Source organism: Mauremys mutica, chromosome 8 (genome assembly GCF_020497125.1).
Source record: "Mauremys mutica isolate MM-2020 ecotype Southern chromosome 8, ASM2049712v1, whole genome shotgun sequence".
NCBI lineage: Eukaryota > Metazoa > Chordata > Testudines > Geoemydidae > Mauremys > Mauremys mutica.
In genome coordinates this window covers 106,430,456-106,450,353 of record NC_059079.1, presented here as the reverse complement: position 1 = coordinate 106,450,353, position 19,898 = coordinate 106,430,456, and the positions used below count along the sequence as shown (strand labels likewise).

General features: G+C 44.5%; 1 protein-coding gene across 2 annotated transcripts; it reads left to right on the top strand.

Moving 5' to 3' along the window:
* Positions 1 to 16,104, top strand: FAM114A2 (family with sequence similarity 114 member A2). Of its 2 annotated transcripts, none has more exons than XM_045027319.1 (14): positions 1 to 167; positions 2,266 to 2,492; positions 3,593 to 3,692; positions 4,350 to 4,445; positions 4,796 to 4,908; positions 5,798 to 5,932; positions 6,132 to 6,290; positions 7,857 to 7,980; positions 9,113 to 9,192; positions 10,198 to 10,326; positions 10,546 to 10,685; positions 11,530 to 11,602; positions 12,493 to 12,546; positions 14,254 to 16,104. In XM_045027319.1, the coding sequence occupies exons 2-14, from the start codon at positions 2,283 to 2,285 to the stop codon at positions 14,353 to 14,355; spliced, it is 1,515 nt and encodes a 504-aa protein (XP_044883254.1). In that variant the 5' UTR covers positions 1 to 167; positions 2,266 to 2,282; the 3' UTR covers positions 14,356 to 16,104. The 2 variants fall into 2 exon arrangements, with proteins under 2 accessions (XP_044883254.1, XP_044883253.1); XM_045027318.1 differs by having other exon boundaries at positions 2 to 206; positions 2,269 to 2,492.
* Positions 16,105 to 19,898: the final 3,794 nt, after the last annotated feature.

The window sequence follows — 19,898 nt, the reverse complement described above, 5'->3', positions numbered from 1 at the left end:
ACCCGGAAGTGCCTCTGCGGCAGGGAGAGGCGGCTTCCGGGTCAGCGTGCCCTTCCGGGGTCAGCGGGGGGGGGCTCCCGTTTGCCCTGCAGTCTCTATGGTGCCGGTCCTCCAGCGGTGTGTGTCCGTGGAGGGGCACGGCTGAGACGTGGCGGGGGCTGTCACTGACAGAGGCGCAGGAGGCCGGGCCGGAGCCTGCCCTGCAGGTGAGCGCCGGGGGGTGCGGGGTGATCCTGGGGAGCAGGGGTGGGGTGGGGCGTGGTGGGGGAGATCTTGGAGGGGGGGCAGGGAGAGGGGTGCTGGGGTGATTCTGGGGAGCAGGGGTGGGGCGTGCTGGGGGAGATCTTGGTGGGGGCCAGGGGGCGGGGTGCTGGGGGCGGGGTGGGGGAGATCTTGGAGGGGGGACAGAGGGAGGGGGTACCAGGGGTGGTCCTGGGGGGCAGGGGTGGGGCGTGCTGGGGGAGATCTTGGAGGGGGGGGCAGGGGGAGGGGTGCTGGGGTGATCCTGGGGGGCAGGGGTGGGGCGTGCTGGGGGAGATCTTGGTGGGGGCCAGGGGGCGGGGTGCTGGGGGCGGGGTGGGGGAGATCTTGGAGGGGGGACAGAGGGAGGGGGTACCAGGGGTGGTCCTGGGGGGCAGGGGTGGGGCGTGCTGGGGGAGATCTTGGAGGGGGGACAGAGGGAGGGGGTACCGGGGTGGTCCTGGGGGGCAGGGGTGGGGCGTGCTGGGGGAGACCCTGGAAGAGGGGGGCAGGGCAGAGACGCTAGGGGGGATCTGGAGGAGGAGGAGGGCTAGGGGCCCGGGAGGGGTGTGTGAGGGAGGGACGAGGGCAGGAGGCCGTGTTTTGAGAAGGTAGCTAACAGCGAACATGATTTCTCAAACTAGTCCGTCTAATAGTCACTTTGGGGTCATGCACCTTCATCTGGGCAGGTGGGTGACTAACTGGGAGCATGAACGTTGAACCTTGGGAGGGAGTTGGAGCCCTATTGCACTTGTCAAGCTTTTTACATCCTGTGTGTGATGGAAAACGTGTGTCTAAATCCTGCGGGCAAGGGCTTGAGCCTGCACATGTGTTTGTAAAATACCAGGAGTGTAGAAATGTCTCTGGGATGTGTAGGTGGGGGATGAAGAGACAAAGGAGGAAATGGGGTACATGCATCTAGGATTTTGGAAATGTCATCTTAAATTGACAGAGTGGTGATTTGTCTCTTCTTTTTTACTAAGAGAAAGGTGACCAGTGCATTACAATGTAACAAGCTGATCTGATTGCATCACCAGCAGACTTTCTGGGATTTATAAATAAATGTAAAATGGAATGTTACTGTATTGATTCACCAGAGATATTTTAGTACACCTAAGTCAGGCTATTTAAAGTCAGATTCCCATAGCAGCCATAAGTTGGCATCCTTTTGCTCATATAACGAGTTCATTACAATGTCTGGTGTTGCATTAGCAACTAACTTTTAATTATTAACTGACTTGGAGTTGGAGTTAATGAAATTATGACTGTTTGGCCCATCAATGACAGGGAAAAAAAATCTCATTTACAAGTGGTGGTTTATAGGTCCTTATCCAGCAGTTGGATTTGTATGGCAGCTTGTGACTTCAAATGCAAGTTGTCAGTTACGATGGATTTCCAGATTGTTTGTACACTTTAAAAAAGCTCTGCCATAAATGCACAACACTCAAATAAACACGCTGCAACTTATTCAACTGCCCAAGTTCTAATAATGCTGTTCTTTCATATTTGGCAAATGCTTTTCAAAAACAGTCCACCAAAGCTGTCTGGGTTAGTGAGACAAGCCATAGATTAAATTATCTGCACACCCTTTGTACCCTTTGTAAGTGCAACACTTACAGATATTGCTCAGTTCCTTTCCTGCTGGGAGGGTATAGCTCTTAGATAAAGTGACTTGTTGTATTTGGAAGTTTAAAGTCCTGTCATACTGTTTTCTGTCAGTCACGCATAGTTCAGACTGACTGAGAAAGAATTCTGCTTTCTTCCCAGACCTGAAGAAGAGCTCGGTGTAGCTTGGAAGCTTGTCCCTTCCACCAACAAGCTGGTCCAATAAAAGATATTACCTCACCCACCTTGTTTCTCAAAAAATTCATTGACGTATAGAAGGTGAATGGGAGCATATATATGGGGAGAGGAAGAGAATAACTGTCTTCTCATTTAGCTATTCAGGAGAGCACTGTAGCATTTTAAAGGAATGTCAAAAATATCCTAGTGGGTTGCTGTTATTCTTGGAATCGCTTTATTTTCTAGGAGATGTTCTAGTCATGTCTGAAAAAGCTGGCAGCGAAAGTCTGAAAGCAGGTGCCTCCCAGAAGGATGAGAATGGACAGAGAGCGGAGGAAGCTGGGTCCGTTGAGAGCAGTGGTAGGGAAGAGGATGAACCTGAACCTGTGGCTCTGACTCGGAAAAGACCCGAAGCCAAACCCTCCAGTGAGCCTGTTGTTGCAGAAGACCCAGTGGACCAAGCCCTGAAAGTATGTTTCTGTACTGACTCTTTGAACATGCTGATTGGTAAATTGCACAAACTTTAAACACGGCAGAATCCTGGTTGTGTTGGAAACAATGATGAAGCCCTTTCCCGTAAAGTTGTGGCAGAATAGAGTTTTGCTCTGAGCAATGCTGAAATGCATTATTTTAAATGTCATTGGTTTGAATGGGTTTTGCATCAAACCTGGCAAGTGGGTCTCTGAATGTACCCCATGAGTGGCAGAAAGTCATGGCGCTATATTAGAACTGCACAGATAGGATAGCTAAGAACTGGCTTCTTCCCATGGGGGGTTAGATAAGGGTGGAACAAATGACGTTAGAACGCTGACTGCACTAGAAAGGTACGGGATGGGGGGAATGAACTATGAATCTTTTTTTTTTAAAAACCCCCAACTTCCTCTTTCCTACCTTCCTTACTGCTTCCATACCCCAACCTTCCCGCATTTTGCAACCCTATTTCTTTTTCCTTAAAGTAGAGTGAAGTTACTTTATGGTCAAATACACATCGGATAGCTCAGCATTAAACTTTGGTATTGCACATCATTCCTGAGAGAGGGTTGCATGCAGAAGAGGAAGGTTACAGGATACCAACATTGACGCTTCTGCTGTTCATTCCTGCTCTCCCTTTTTCTTCCTCCATTTTTATCTCTAGTACAGTAATGTCCAAATTCCTTCCCTCCCAACTCTGAAATAATGCCCCACCTAAACTCTATTTAGGGTTTAGGAAGAGACCTTCATTGGAAACTGGGGAAGACTACCCCACATTTGCACCTTCCTCCAAAGCATCTGGTGCTGGCCACTGTCTGAGACAGGATGCTGGACAAGATGGACATCAAGTCTGATACAATGTAGCAATTGCTCTGTTCACTTATTCTGGCCTTGTTGCAGGAGGGTGAACTTAACCCTAACTGAATAATTGTATGATACTTCTTGAAGATCAAGGAGGTCACAGATCGATACGCGATGTGTGTTCATGTTGGCTGAAATTCAGTGTCGTTACAACTGTTAAAAAAGCAGTTCACAAAGATACAGTTCAGAGATCAGTCAGTCACTTTGCTGTATTCCATCTCTGTTTCTCTAAATAAAGGTATCTGATTCCACTGATGCATCTCAGACAGGATGGGGATACTGGGGGAGCTGGGGAAAGTCACTTCTCTCCACTGCCTCGGCCACAGTAGCTACAGTAGGTAAGGGCTGCTGGTATTTTGCTAATTTGATATAATTGGATCAGTTGATGATTCCCTGTTCTGTTCATTCCCTCTGGGGCACTTGGCCACTGTCGGAGGACAGGATGCTGGGCTAGATGGACCTTTGGTCTGACCCAGTGTGGCTGTTCTTATAGTAACTCTTTTTGCAGTCTAAAATCAGGCTTCAGTTTTCACGAATGTCTCCAGCTTATGTTGCTTGTCTATAAAGTACAAGATTTCAAATTCAGAAGCAAGAGTTGGCAAAAGTCAAGCACTCTGTTCAAAATACAGGGGAAAAAGTCAAAAGCAAAATGAGAGGTAGGGAGACGTACAGCAGAATAACTTTCAGGCTTTTAAGGAGCTGGCACAAACAATGGCCAGCTGAGACTTTCCCATCAGTGGATACAGCATAAAGGCTTCAATGTAAGATGAATTCTTTATGCTGGTCAGTGAGCAAGCCAGACTGCAATTGCTTTTAGTATTGACTGGGTAACACATTTTGCGTGTGTGTGGTTAGTGCTTATGTATCTATATCTGTATCTCCAGTGTACAGCCCCTGGTGGTTAATCTTATTTCTGATTCAATCACTGCTTTCTTGGTGGCTAAAATGAATGCAGTTCTGTCTTAGAGTTGAAGTAATAGCATTGCCTTCTCTAGGACAAGGTATTTCGAATGTCATCGAAAAAGCAGAGACGTCCCTTGGGATCCCCAGCCCTAGTGAAATCTCGTCAGAGGCCAAAGTTGTTGCAGGAGGTCAGTTTTTATGATTAAAAATAAGAAATGTAATTTTTCAATTTCTCCAAGTGTGGTCTAAAAATAGCACCATCTTACACTCAACAGATCTGCTCTGTGTGTATTGAGATTGACATCTGTTTACTACAATAATGTTTCAGTGCTTATTTCTGTTAGCTCTGCAGAGACTTAGCATTATAGCAGAGTGATCTTAACTCTTTCTGTCTCACATGCTGCAGCCCTCTCGTCTGTCTGAGATTTGTGCATTTGCCTGCCTGAAACGGACAATATCTGTTTACAATCTGAACTTTGTTGTTGTCATTGTTTGTGAGTTTTGAAAAATAAAACATCTTCCCCTCCCCTGGATGCAGGAAGCCAGAGTTCTGAAGCAAGCAGTACAGGCGGAGTTGATGACAGCAGTTCCTCGCCCATCAGTGGAGCTTTCGGAGTTTTATCCACTCTTTCTACAGCTGTTCAAAGCACAGTGAGTGAGTGGGTGGGTGGGGAGGCTGGGAAATAGGCTAAAATCACTTATTTTTCCTTGTCTCTGAAGCCTCATATCAACAAACCTTGATTCTACTCTTTATTTTATCTGGCTTTTCTTTATGAAAGTCTGAACAGGTTATCCTGGCCTTCAGATCTGCAGTATAGTGTGTGTCACCCCAATGCTCAGCTGTCTCTTCTGGTTCCCTGTAGAATAACAGGCCAAATTCAAGAGCAGATTCATTCCTGGAGTAACTCTACTAACTTCAGTGGAGTTTCTAGGAATGACTCCAGCCTTCCTCTTCATAGTCCTCTGTGGGATTGACCCAAATTACTAGGGGTGGGGGGCAACTCGTCCTACTGACCGTAGCCAGTTCCAATGGGACACTTTACCCTGAGGGGTAAAACTCTGGAATGCAGGAGGCAGAGCTTTCCTGGGGACTGGCCCATGACTCTGGAAGAGAAACCTCTCTACCAGCAGAGCAAAATGCAAAGGCTGCGTCTTTCTTTTAAGTTTTCAGCAACCGTCTAACAACATACTTTAAAAATGGATAAATGAACATAGTCAAGTTTCTTCTGACTGAAGGGAAGAGAAAGAAGGATTTTAATTTGTGCATTTTATAAATTCAGGGTGGCTGTTACAACTGTGATGGAGGGCCATATGCTCCCGCTGAGCACTCCCATTAAAACCTTGGATGCTAGTGTTTCTTTCTTGGTTTTCATGCTCTTTACTGTACATGGGGATGGGGGGCGGTCTCGAGACACGAGCATTTGGCCCACATCACTTCTGGTTTAAATCATATTTTGATAATAAATTTAAACTAACTGTAGCTAGACAAACAGAAGTATCATTCACATGCATTCTCTCCATTTGCAAATCTGCTTTCTAGGGGAAGAGTGTTATTAGTGGAGGCTTGGATGCCTTGGAATTCATTGGAAAGAAGACAATGGACGTGATAGCTGAAGGAGACCCTGGATTCAAGAAAACAAAGGGCTTAATGAACAGGAATTCTACACTGTCACAGGTATTGGTTTCTCTCCAACCCCGACAGTGAGATTCTCAGCAGTTTCTCTCTCTTATTTTTTTCTTCCCTCTGTTTTCCTTTTAAAGAACCTTCAGTATTAGCATCAAGTGAACGCTTCCTAAAATTGTTCACTGGGGCCTTCGCCTCCCTTATCCAATTTCTCTACCGCTGGTTTGACGCCTCTGCTTTTCCTTTTCAGGTCCTGCGAGAGGCAAAGGAGAAAGAAGAGCAGCGGACAGCTACCGAGGTTACCATGGCTACCGAGAAGAAAGCCCATTATGGGTTACTCTTTGATGAGTTTCAGGGTCTTTCACATCTGGAAGCCTTGGAGATGCTTTCCAGAGAGAGTGATTCAAAGGTAACGGCTTTGAGCAGTTTCCTTTCTATTTTATATGTGCAGCTGAGGAGGGAAAAGATTTTATTTATGCACAAAAACCTGTTTAAAGAACATTATTATGGTTGCAATGTCAAGCACTCAAAATTTTGGCAATGCCAGAATTAAGGTTAGCTGTGCAACCTAATTTGGCCCCCTTGTGTGTCTGCATTATGACATTGTCTGATTGCACAATCACACGTAACTCACTCCATCCTCTCTCTCTCCTCACCTCCTTTCATTCCCCCCAACTCCCAGCGTCGATGTGCTTGCCCAGCCAGTACCAGTTTTTGCATCCTTCAGAGTCCTTGTCTCAAGTTACTGTCTCCCCACCTGCCCTGAGAGCACAGAACAGACAGTCTTCCTCCTCTCAGTGCACATGCCCAGATCCAGCCCAGTCCAGAGCTGCAATAGTAGGGAAAGTCCTGCCCGGCCTTGGGGCTAGAGCATGCTTTTGTAGACGTTATCTTCAGCTAGAACTGAGCTGCTAATATCTAAGAAGTCTCCAGTGAGCATTAGCAAAGTGTAATAAAAAAATAAAGGCTTATAATTGTCCAAATGGGGGTGGATTTTCACAGGGGTGGCGGGAGGCACACTCGGGATACAAGGGATACCCCTACCCTCTGCCAAATTTCAAGTCTCTGCTCCAAAGAATTGGGGTACTAGAGCATTTTTTTTTTAAATCACCAGGAATTAGTGAACATGAGCAGAATGTATTTTTCCCTAGAATGGCTGAACCATTCTAGCTGAAATCTTCCCAGAAAAATTCATCCCGGGGCAGACAGCTTGGCGTGGAAAACTTCAGCCCAAGTGGCTAAGCAACTGAAAACAGGGTCTTCTTATGGGAAGCGTTAGGCAATCTTAATAATAGTGCCATGAACCTCATCTACATTATATATGTTACATAAAAAATAAGTCTGGTGACTGGTGCCTTCAGGCTGAGCAGAACACACGGACAGGAAATGGAAAATGGTGAGCACTAAGCCAAGTAGAGTATGTTGTAGTTTAGCCTGTAACAAAGGAGCCGCTCTCTGGTTTTTGTTTTCTTTAAATATGAATTTTGCCTGGCTGTCATTTGTCCTCTGGCCAACAAGCCGGTGCTTCTTCATTGGCAGCAAACGCCTGTGCTCAAGTAGTTAGCGGCAGGTACAGCTCTCTAGCTTCTCTTTGACCCCTAATTCCATAGACCTGATGCTTGATTGGCTACTGGGTCACACATTCTCTTCCTGGGACGCACAATTCTATTCTTTCTAGCTTTCCTGATGTGTAGTTCTGAGAGATTTTTCAACCTTGGTGATCCTACTAGGTTAACACAGATTGTATCCCAGCTATTCAATTTTTGGCAAATATCAGTTGAAACATGAAACATCAGGAAGCCTGATAAAGAATCAATTACTCCTGAATGGGGCCTGGCAGAGAACTCTGTCCTAAAGGGACGGCTGCATTTGGTGTCAGCATGTCATTAATACTGCTGCTCTGTATCATTTCCATCTTGTTTCTCTTTCCTGTTGCATTTATGACTCTTTTTATGGCTGTCTCACTCTTAACTAGGTGAAGTCGGTTATAAACGCCCTCTCTGGAGAAGAGTTAGACATGTTAAAAGTGGAGTTGGAACAGCTCAAAGAAGCATTTTCGTTAACTGAATTTTATGATGATGAAGAGGAAGAGAAGAAAGGTAATAAAGGGGATCCGTGTTTACAGGCGGGGAGGCTGGTTTTTAAACTCCAATTTAAAACCAACTAGCCTTCCACAGCAATGTGTGAAAGGCCCAGGGTTGGTTATTATTCAGCTGGTCCCTTGATCCTCAACCTATCAGCAGTTGGGAACACTGTTGAAAGGCAGTGCCCTTAATCTCTGGGAGGATGGGGAGAACTCCTCCTCTGCAGGGAGCCATTCCAGCGCACCTTGGGCAGAAGAAAGGAGGTCCCTCTGATGCAGGGTCTTATGAGAGAAGAAAATGAGGGGAGGACTGGGGCGGAAGGGCATGAAGGGAGAGGCCGTGTAGGAAATCCCAAGAAAATAGCTTCTTCCCAACTGCCTCCTTTCCTGGAGCTAAGGGAAACCTATTAGTAGCAGTATCTGACTTCAAAAAAGGCACTTTTTTTTTAAAGGTAAAAGTTTCTACTAGTGTTGGCCACACAGTTTGAAGGGACATCGTAAAGCTCTGAAACAACCTGCACAGCAGGGAGCATCCAGTTGTTGAAGCTTTCACTAATTTGAACATAAACGACTTTCTTGTTTCAATTTTACCAAAGGGGCCGAGCAAAGAGGGCTGGCGCATTCAGTGTTAGGTACTCTAGAGACTTATTTATAATTTTTATCTTTGTACATGATGGATCCAACAGCTTTCTTCCTGTTTTGTCAACATCTGGCCCTGCATATATAATAGGAAAACCATTGGCTTTAAATGGCCTTAAAAATTCTCTAAGGTGCTGTGCAAGCAGCTGTCTTCTGAAATGCAGAATTTATGTTGTTTGTGGTTGGATGCTAGCTGTAAAAATAGAACTACCTTGACCAAAGGCTAGTGAGTCCTAGTGACATATCTATAGGCCCTCAAAACCAAATAATGCCCAATAAATTGCATTAAAAAAGAGCAAGTTTGAGGGGTTTGAATCCTTTGTTGAATATGTGATTTAAAAATGAATTATATGCAGCCATTGGTTGTCAGCAGTAGCTGAACCCTGGAGGCATGTGTGCAGAAACAAGCTGCATGGTTATACAATGTATATTTCCTGATTATCACTTATTTGTGTAGTACAGACTATCTTACTCTACCGGGTCTTGCAAACCTGCTTTGTTTCCTTCAGGAGATGAAGATTTCACAAAGGAAATAACTGCGCTTTTCTTCGAACTGCACGTCTCTGCCAAGCCAGACAAACTAGCCGCGGTGAGTTAGCTTTGTGTCCTCTGATGGCTGGTGAGTATATCTCAGGAGCCCAGGTTCTGAACTCCTGGTGAAGGTGTTAAAAGTATAAAGCACTGTTCTTCCCCCTTCTCCCCCCGGGGATTACAAAACGATAAAGAGTATTTAAATGTTGGAGCCCTTGATAAGATGAACTTTCTTGATCTCATAAAAACAGCCATACTGGGTCAGGCCAATGGTCCATCTAGTCCAGTATCTTGTCTTCCGACAGTGGCCAATAAACAGGACTTGTAATCATCAAGTGATCCATCCCTTGTTGCCCATTCGCAACATCTGGCTTTAAAATCATCTCCTAGCTTTAAAAGTGTGCCTTCCTCGGAAGATTATATCTGTAACAATGGCCCATTCTGTTGAAGCTACGGAAAAGGAGCAAGGGCTGTCTATATATATAATACATAAAAATGACAAATGTTCCTTATATGTTCTCAAATAGTTCATAAACATCTCCATGGTTCTCAGTACTGGAGATCAAGTATCTTACGTATAGTTCACACACTGGGTTATTGCTGATCAGTTTCATGATCCCATAACCCAGTGTCTGAACTCCTCTTTAAGCAACTTCCTCTCCGTCAGACCAGTTAATAAATTTAGAGGAATGTCTCCTTTTCTTACCCTCATACAATACCATTGTGGTCCACTGAGTGGCACTAACATCTATTGGAAACCCTAAAAAAACCTCTTGATCTCACTCGTGCTTTTAAAGCAGCACATGTCATGGGCACATCTTTTAAGAAAGAAAAACAAGTGCCGAAAGTATGAGTTCACAGTAGCCAGTTCCTTTATATTTCACTCGCCCCGCTGCAAAGTTCAGCAGGTAACTGACTTGCTTGTCCCATTTCTTTCCACCAATACGGGGTAGTAACTGTTTCTTACAAAGAGATCCAGTCTTCCACCTTCTGCAGAGTGCAGGAGGATCTCATCCCAATCATTAAGTGCCATGCTGATGTGTCTGTGCCTCCTATTACACAGGCAAGGAAATCTGCTCATGAATGGATTGAAAGACTCAACGTGGAAGCTCCAAAAGAGGGGGAAATGAGCGAAGAAAACCAACAGCTGGATTCAGGGGATGCTGACCAAGATGTTCAAACATCGGTAGAGGTAACTGGGCAAAGGAGAGAGAGAAAATGAAATCTAACTGTGGAGGGGCTGGCACATTATCCTATCTTGACAACTGGTTGCTTATAGCTTTCAACCCACAGTTAGAATTTTACATTAACTCCTAGAGATGGGGGAATAGGGGGAGGAGCAGAGTGGAGAGAAGTCTTATTTTAAAATACTAGCAAACCTATTGGAATGAGCTCTTTGTAACTCCTGCAGGATATTCACGCATTTGCCATTAGAAGTCTGGCTGAACTGACCGCCTACTCCATTGAAATGTTCCACAAAACTGCAGCATTGGTCCTACATGGTCAGAAGCAAGAGGTGTCAGCCACAGGCCGAGCCAAAGCCCTTTCACAGTAAGTCCTTTGAATTATGCTATAGTACCTGGTTAGGTTGGCATCCATCTGTTGGTGTAGGCATTACTGTGCAGCTTCTCTCCACAGTTCTCAGCAGGCAGTTTACGTCTGATTGCATTTATGTTAGAAATTGCTAAGGGCAGTATTGTCTTCACTAAACAGAACTCGACTGTCTTTTGTACATACAGAAATTTCTCGACAAGAACACATGGAGAAAGGAAAATAATATGTGACAGCTTTCATGCAGCTCGGAGACAGGAATTTTGCCCTAAACTTGTGCTAGTTTAGTAGACAGGCATTTAAAAAGGAAAAAATGGAGCCCACAAAATACTCTGTTTAAAGTAGTGTAAAGAGATCCATTCTCTTTATGTAAAATGATTATTCAGTAACGTTTTGCTAGCCTGTTGGCACATTAGATGCCTAATATTAAAATCATCCTAAGCAGACTTATCACCGATACTGCTTAAGACAAGCAGGGACTTGTTTTATTAAGAGGCAGTTGGTGTCCATGTAAAATAACTATTTCTCTCTTACAAACAAGATGACACTTCCTGCTTGTAACTAAAAAAGCAAGTTAGTCGTGTTCCCTTCGGATCAGGCATTCCTGTTCTCTGAAATCTGCTTCCAATTGTCAGCCTTGTTCTCTTTTCAGATATTATTTGGAACTTCTCATTCTTCATATGCTATGTTATTGGACCCTTAAACATTTATATCTATCTTTTTGTTTTTAAAGAAAAATTTACATGTGGAAGTGGGTGATTTTGTTTTACAGATGACAATGGCAAAGTAAAGAGGATTTTTTTTAAAGTGCTTTACTACATAATTTCCCTTTTTCCTTTCCCAGAATGACTATTGTGCTGTGTAAAGAATTGTCTTCGCTATCTAAAAAGTTCACTACATGCTTAACAACTGCAGGGGTAAGACCTACTTCTTGTTTAACAGGAATGGGATTGGTTGGTCCCGCTCAGTCTCATGCTGCATTCAAAACAGACTGTAGTGTCCCTGAAATGCTCTCGTACCTTTGTTCAACTGCACAGCTTCTCACGCTGTCTCAGCTTCTGTATTTTTAAAATACACAGGTGTGTTATCGATGAGCTTTGCTGCATCCTAATTCATTACGACCTTCAGATTTTTCACATTATCACCCTGTAAAGCTAGTAGCTTTTCAGCCTGGACTGGAGTTCAAAGTGAACTTTTCTGAAGTAAAGTCATCCAGCTCAGACAATTTCTTTCCATGCTTTGAGGAGACTAAGTAGCTAATGTCTGCAATGATGAAGGTGTAATTATTGTAGGGTACTATGTACCCCTCTCACATGTTGGTAGCCAAAATGGTGGGGAAATTCTGTTTTATGTTTCTGTGGTTTGTGGTGTTCTCCTTCATGGTGTTCTCTGCAGAGACAGAGAGCTGTCTCTGAAAGGAACCCGCTGTTTGCATATATGCACAGTGCTCAACTCATACACAAGACCCTTCCATTGTCCTAGACCTGGTTCATACCAGCCTACAGCTGTTTTTTGTTAGAAATATGTCCCATTAGCTTGCTTTAATTCAGGAAGCTTTCCCCAGTTCATCTGGAAGTTCAGTGCACATCGTTGTATATAGCACGCTTTTGGTACATGCTGGGACTTGTGCAAGTCTGTATTTTCATACTGTGGTCCACATTCTCAGCTGGTGTAAATCAGTGCAACTTCACTGACAGTGAGAGGGCTATGCTGATTTTTAAAGTAGCTGAGGATCTGGCCCTGTGTTTTGCTTAAAGGAAATGCAATCAGATTGTCAAGCAGGATGATATATCTCTAATCTTTTCAGGTCAAAGAGAAGGCAGATGTGCTGAACCCATTAATCACGGGAGTGTTTTTAGAGGTCAGTTATGATACACTTACAGCTACTAATGTTGAAATGTGGACAGACTAGTCAATCCTCACTTCATTATCCAGTTTTCTAAACCATGGCTTAAGATTGCTTCCCCAACTGGTAATTTACAAGTCTTAATAGATATCCAAGGGAGCATTGCTACTATCATCTGTGCCAGATGTGCAATGTATTTGGTAAAGTATAAACATGATCACTTCAGAACAGTCTAGAGAAGATGCAGCAGAAGGGAATGTCATTTTGTGAAATGTCAGCTGACAGGAAAGGCAACTGGCAATTCTTCTTCAAACAACTCCCAAATTTCAGCTGGTAAACATAAGAAATTCTACAGATTCAGACAAAACCAATTAGCTTGTCTTTCTAAACATTGTAATTTAATAAGATTTTCAGTGATAGTCTTGCCAGGAAAACTTGATTCTGATGGATTTTTTTCAACATGCCTCTTTCCTCCAGTGAAATAAACAATAACCGTTTCTCAGATAGAAGCAAGGTAGAATTGGAATATTTGCACACTACCAATAAATAAACAAAGGTGCTAAAATATTAAAGCCAGTCCTTACATGTTAATCCTGGCCTACTAATGAGACTGAGCTGAAACTTTTCATCAGGCTCATACTATTTTGTTTAACCTTTCGAGAGAGAACTCATTCTAAATTGATGTGATGAAAAATCCATGTCCATTGTGTGGATGGGCAAAGGGCTGCAGCTTTCAGATAGTCATACCTGGTGTGAAATGTTGCATTAGACATTTCAAACTTCCCCACTGAAAGTTTAGTTCTGAATAGCTATCCCCATTTGCTTGGCGTGCCCGAGTAGGGGTTCTTATGCTTGAAAGCCAAGGATTTATTATTAGCAGAAATTGCTGGTTTCTGTTTTTGCAGTTCGCTTTTCCCTCAGGATCTGAAGCTGTTCACGCGGTTCAGGGGTATCGCCTGACTGCACAGCAGATTTCACAGTCCAGGAGGCTGTGAGGCTCTAGGAATTGCTAGAGCTGTGCAGACCTGCCAATAGGAAAGTCATCCTGTTTTCTGTTAGAAACTCAGCCCAAGTCTGTTGAAAGCCTGTAAAGCTTCTAACTGGACCATGGATGACTGGTGTGATTTGGCATGAAACTTTGTTTCGATTGATAATCGATTGCTTTGAGTGTGAGCTTCCAACCTGAAATGTTTTGGGAACCCCTGTGGCTCAAAATGGTAGACTTGCCACAGCTCTAGCGGTTACAGCAAAGGGCTAGAAACCTAGAAACTGCTGTGTTCATACCTTGGACAAGTCACATCATTCAGTGTGTGACAATCCATACACTTCCCAACTGATTCCCAAAATGGGTGACTGCTAATTGAGGGGGTTAGGAAGAAACATTCCTTGTTGGTGTGTGCTTCCTTTCTACTGCAGGGTTTCTTATGCCTTCCCCTGGAACAGCTGGTACTGAGTATCCTCAGAGGCAGGATACTGAACTAGATGGATCAGCTCGGAAATGGTATGGCCATTCTCCTGAGTCAGTTGGCCACCTTTTGCCCAGTGGGATAAACTGGAGTTTAAAAAGTAGACTTAACTGAATAGAAGTTGCTGCATCTGAGAGTAGTAGCCTGATATTGCTTATGTATATTACTCATCAGTGACCATATAGTATACACACGTCAAACAGAAATGAAGACTGGTAGCATGAATGGCTCTAATGTAATTTGTTTTGTCTTGTAGGCTTCAAACAGTGCTTCGTATATCCAAGATGCCTTCCAGCTACTCCTGCCCGTGCTACAGATCTCTCTGGTCCAGACTCGAACTGAATTATCACAGCAGTGAATTAATCCTGCTAGTTGAGCAGAAAGCACATCTGCCCACTTGATCATTCCCTTGCCTGGGAATGGGGTAGGGACAGAAAATAAACGAAGCTTTAATCACTGGTACTACAGTGGTGATGATAAAATGCTGACTGGCCAGGTCTTCGCTGTACAATTTGTCAGGAGACATGAAGGATGCAATTAGCAGAGTCTAGGCATCTGGGCAATCTGGCAGGTTAAAAATGCAGGTTGTTTCTTAGGGTATGGCTACGCTGAAACCGCTACAGCTGTGCCTCTGTAGTACTTGAGTGTAGACACTCCCCTACGCTGACCGAAGGGGTTCTCCCATCAGTGTAGGTAATCCACCTCCCCAAGACGCAGTAGCTAGGTCAATGAAGAATTCTTCCGTCGACCTAGCTGTGTCTCTCAGTGGTGTGGATTTTTCACACCCCCGAGAGACGTAGCAGTCGCGATGTAAATTCCCAGTGTAGACCAGTCCTTAGTTTGGCTGACTGTTTATCACTCTTCGCTCTGCGCTCCCATAGCTGAGTACGTTAATGAGCTCTTTTGGGAAAGGCTATTTTGAGGACGACTGAAGCTAAATCACTCTAGAGAAAAGACTAGGGGAACCGGTTAATGAGTATTTAACCAAACTTTCCAGCTGAGTTTGAATTTCAAGGCACGTATTTATGTTCCTGCTAAGTGCGTGCTGGATACAAGATACGGCAATGTTCAGAGTCTCAGGAATGATTTCAGCTTTGAAAGAACAGAATCTAAGGTCCCTGATGCTCTGTATATACAAAAGCAGCAGCTTGCTGAAGGGTGCTGATCTCTTACATACGTACTGTGGTCTTGGATGGGGCTTGGGGATTTTGACATGTTTCTCTTTCCTGCAAGATGTTTGCTTCAAGAAGACAAGTGTTGCACACAGGGTTACACGTAGGCCCATTAGTGAGCAGAAAGCTGTAACAGGGCTGATTTGTCCAGCATAACAGGGTGCGTGGCCCTGTAGCAATAAATGAAGGGCAACCAGAAGGGATGGTTCCTGTTCAAGTGATTAAGACAACAAAGCCGAGAATTTCTCATTTCCTTTCAGTACAAGTTGACCCATGAGTCACTGTCTGTGTAGTACCACTGAAGGACTTTCTTAGGCTACTGTATAAAAGTGACGCACTGCACTACTTCATGTCTCAGTAAGAGGCGATTAGAATACGTCAGCGAGGAAACAGCTTGACAATGGCACTGGGACTGCTCATCTGCTCCACAAGCTGCTGTTCCACACAGGGCGTCTTTTTCTTTGTGCTTTAAAAACTTCCTTATTTTGTGACTTTTGGCACTTTGTGGCTTTTGAGCTTCTTCACTGGAAGGGAACAGCCTCTGCTGCACCAACAGGGAAAGAAAAAGGTGGCTTAAACAGAATAAAAAAGATGTCTAGGCAACTAATGAGAGTAGACTGTCATACCTGCGTTCCTCAGTATTGGCTCATCAGTAATGATGAATCTCTGGTCCCAGCCTTCGACCTCTCCAGGTTTTAGCGGGTCTTGCAAATCTCTACACTTGGGTTTCATGCTTCCCTGCGCTCTGCTCCATTGATGCAGCTTGTTGCCAAGCAGAGAGAGTTATTTTTTATTATAGAAACACCTTTTTGCAAATAGCTTCTCCTATTTTGTATATCTGGGAAAATCCTTGCTTCAGTTTTGTTTGAATGATCAAATCTGTGGATGGATTGACTTTTCTAATAATAAAACCATACATGTAATAAGTGTTCCGTCATTGCCATGAGAATCCTACATCATATGGGGGGGGGGGGGGGAATCAAAGGGAGGGGGAGGAAAGAACAACACACCACCACCACCACCACCACCCACACACACTCTATGCTCTCTTCTTTCACAAGGCCATTCTATTCTGTATATGTTCTTATACTGCGCTCATCACCGTAGTGTCTGAATAGCCGTGGGTCACTTGTTCTGTGGCCAGGAGCTGAGTTAAATGCCAATGCTGTTTCACGTATCATGAGCTGGCAATAACTTATCTGGCAGTATTGCAGTTCTGGCCTCACTCTATCTTCCTTCTCCCCTGCCCTGTGGCTGAGCAGCGTTTTTATATATGTATATAGAGGAGAGAGGCCAGAGCTCCATTCTCAGCCTGGGGCGACAGTTGCCACTGATGCTATCAAGGAAAGTACATTGATGCTTAAAGTAGCATTATTTTCTATTGAGCTCCCTTTCCCAGCCTCTGGCTGTGGTTTTGAGCCCCATATTTACCAGGTCTTACATTGGTCCTGGGGTGTTTTATCCCCCCAAGTCAGCCAGAGAGAGACAGGCTCCTTGGCAGATGTTGTAAATTCTCTGAGATGTGCTACTGGTTCAATGATGTAGACTTTATAAGCTCATGATTAAAAGGAAGTTTCTGCACTAACTGGCTGAACACTTTTTGTTCTGATGCCACTGTTCCAAACCCACCAAACACTGACCGAGAATCTGGCTTAGTACCATGAAGCCGACTGAGTAGTTCCTACAGCAATAAGAGAAATGCAAGAAGACAGTCAGAATGAGATGGGTCTGTCTTCACTTCCCTCTTCGACTGCTGCCACTGGTCAGGTTTCGCTACCCCTGTTCACAGGGTATGGGATTTTAGCAAGTAGTCTGCATGTTTCGTGCCTTTCTCCACAGGCAATCCCACTGAAATCAAATAGGTGGCAGAATCAATCTCTGTACAGAAGCAGGATTAGCTGAACTCAGGCTGCTAGTACCAGCGTAATTGTGTGGAATCGTTTAAATCCAGGACATCAAGTGGGAAATAAGCAGCGATAGCAAACAAGCTATTTAGAAACAATCCTTGAGTCTTTGCAAGCTGCCAACCTCACTGATAAAGCCCACAGGTTGAGAAATAGAGAAAATGATAGACGAGCAGAGTGAATTAAGGAGATTGGGTTTTGATGAGGCAGGAGCAGCAGCTTTTCAAACGCATCCAGCGTTCTAGTCAGAAAAACCCCAAACAGCTACATTTCTCTAAGGAATAAGATGGCAGGACTGTCAGGCTAGATATTCAACAGGAATTCACGACAGTAACAAATAGCCAACGCTAGTATAGCCTCATGCTTGCTCATACAAGTAGTCAATCCAATTTACCAAAGAAAACAGCTATAGAGTCAATGCAAGTGCTTACTCAAAGGCTTTGTCTGACTGCACTGTTTTCACATGAATAGAGATCCTATTACTCAGCCCTGGCTGATGCCTGAACTTGATGAGAGCTGGAAGGAAGGTGAGAGCTCCTGGTGCTTGTTCTTTGGGAGGTGAGAAGCTTTCTAGACTAGATAAGGGCCAGATAAGATGGAGGCAATGAAGAGTGAAGTGGGAAAAATGTAATTTTCTTTCATTCAATGAGATTCTGTTACACGTGGACTTAGAAAACAGCCTTCCACCAGCTGCTGTGCTAATGTAAAAAAAAAATCAAATCTATAGTCTGTACTGGATGGAATTATGGATATTTCCTCCCAGCGCTTGCCCAGCTATGTCCCCGCTTGTTAATTTGTTTTATTATTAAGATACAAATGTGGATAATCAGAAAAATGTTTTACACGCCTGGGGAGCGCAGTCAGTTTTCAGCTGGCTTGCAAAGGAAGAAACAAAGCTCTGCTATCAGCAAGCGGTGGCAGCAGGATTGCCAACCAGGCGACCAAAACCTCAAGTGAGTGAGGAGCTGGGCTGTCCCGAGTGGCTCAGATAACCAATGAACTGGCATGACTCAGAACTAAAGAGAGATCAACCGGCAGATGCGGGGCATAGTGAAGCTGAAATCTTTCTCAAAGGTGCCCAAGTGCTAAATAAACCAGCTTGTCTACACAACATGGCAGTGTCTTGAGTTTGGTGGTAGTGTTGTCCATGGAAGGATGCGCTCAAGAGTGAACAACTGCACCCTGTTTATGGACGTGACTCAAAACAGTCTCTCAGATCTTATCTACATGGGAAAAGTTTTTGTTTGGAATAAATTTAGGGTTTTTTGCGGGGGCAAGAGGGGGAGAGAGAGAAAATTACCTTGAATCCACACACTGAAAGTTCCTTTTTTGAACTATCTGGCATCTTACTCTGCGTCAATTAATCCCCTTTGGAAATGTTAATAGACTCCTTTAATCAACACATCCATGTTCCATCTTATCCTGGCAGAGGCTGAATGCAACAGACTGTAACAAGGGGCACCTGTCATTTGGGAGCTGGCCAGCTGTTTGTACACATCTCCCATGGCACTGCTTCAAGTCAACAATCACAGTCTCCCAGAAGGAAAGGTGGGTAGTTGCGTGCATGTTAATAGCCAAACTAGACATTCCACCTGGCTGAAATGTCTCAAAACTAACTTTATAGGTGATATTTCACTCTCGCTAGGGATAAGTACGTTGACTGCGTGACTATCTTCCCCTCCTGCTTTGCTTGGTCTTCAGTGCTCTGTTAAGTTCAGCACACATGAAAGTGATGAGTGTCACGCTGACCAGAGTCAAGCATAGTTCAACCCTGGGAGCAAACCAACAAGAAGGTGTTTCAGCCAACGGTACTGCTACAGTCTGGCCTAGATAGAGAGGCAGTCTCTGACACAGTCAGCTCACAGGCCTTTATGGGCTCATGTTGATGGTTTAAACAGCAGTGACTGATATTCTGCACTAGCTGAAGCTTCTGAGTGGACCTCAAGTGTAACCCCAAGTTGAACAGTTTTAGAGTCCAGCCTGGAGCTGGCAAAGGCATGGGCCACCATGATGAGGTCATCGGCAGAAAGGAAAAGTCGTGATCTCTATGTCAGAATGCATGTTAAGCCACTGCTGTTACCTGAGAATTGCAACGAACGGGGTTGGATTCCATGAGCTGCTGAGATTGCAGACTGAATCCCCAGGCTCTCTTCTTTCAGCTGAGAAATTTCAGGTGCACCTCTGGAACCCACCAACTCCATGCCATCAATGCTCACAGCAGATCATTTGATTTCCCTATAGCCTTCTTTGCCTTTTCCAGAGACTCAAGTTTGTTGTGCTTACAACACCCCAAGCTGGCCCTGGTCTTGTGCCATAGCAGGATGGGCTTTTTTTATATTTCATCTCTAAACTGTACTGGTAGTTGTAAGAGATGCTCCAGGTCAATGGCCAGGAATAACAACATGCAAAAGCAGAGTTAATTACATTAGAGCGATGGTTCTTTATGATGCCTCCGAGAGTGATTCCTGCTGAGCAGTAAGTGTTTGAGGGAGTTTGCCTGAAGGGAGAACAGTTCAATTCCAGAGGCATATCTGGTGTAGCTGGGCTTGATCTGTAAGAGAATAAACTTTGCAAAGTAGGACCAAGCTCTGCAGGGGCAGCCCAGCCAGCCAGCTGGGGGAATCTCCTCAGCATAAAGGCCGTGTTCCTGAAGTTAAAGGCCAGCTGAATGCCTCTCCTCTGCCCACCCCATATAGGGACATGCTGGAGATGGATCGGGCTGGAGTGCAATGTGGTCTGGTTTATAGGGTGCCCTGCTGCCTGCAGAATCCAGGAGGCACAAGGACATGCCCATTTTAGCTGCCTGCACTCTGAATTGGGGCCAC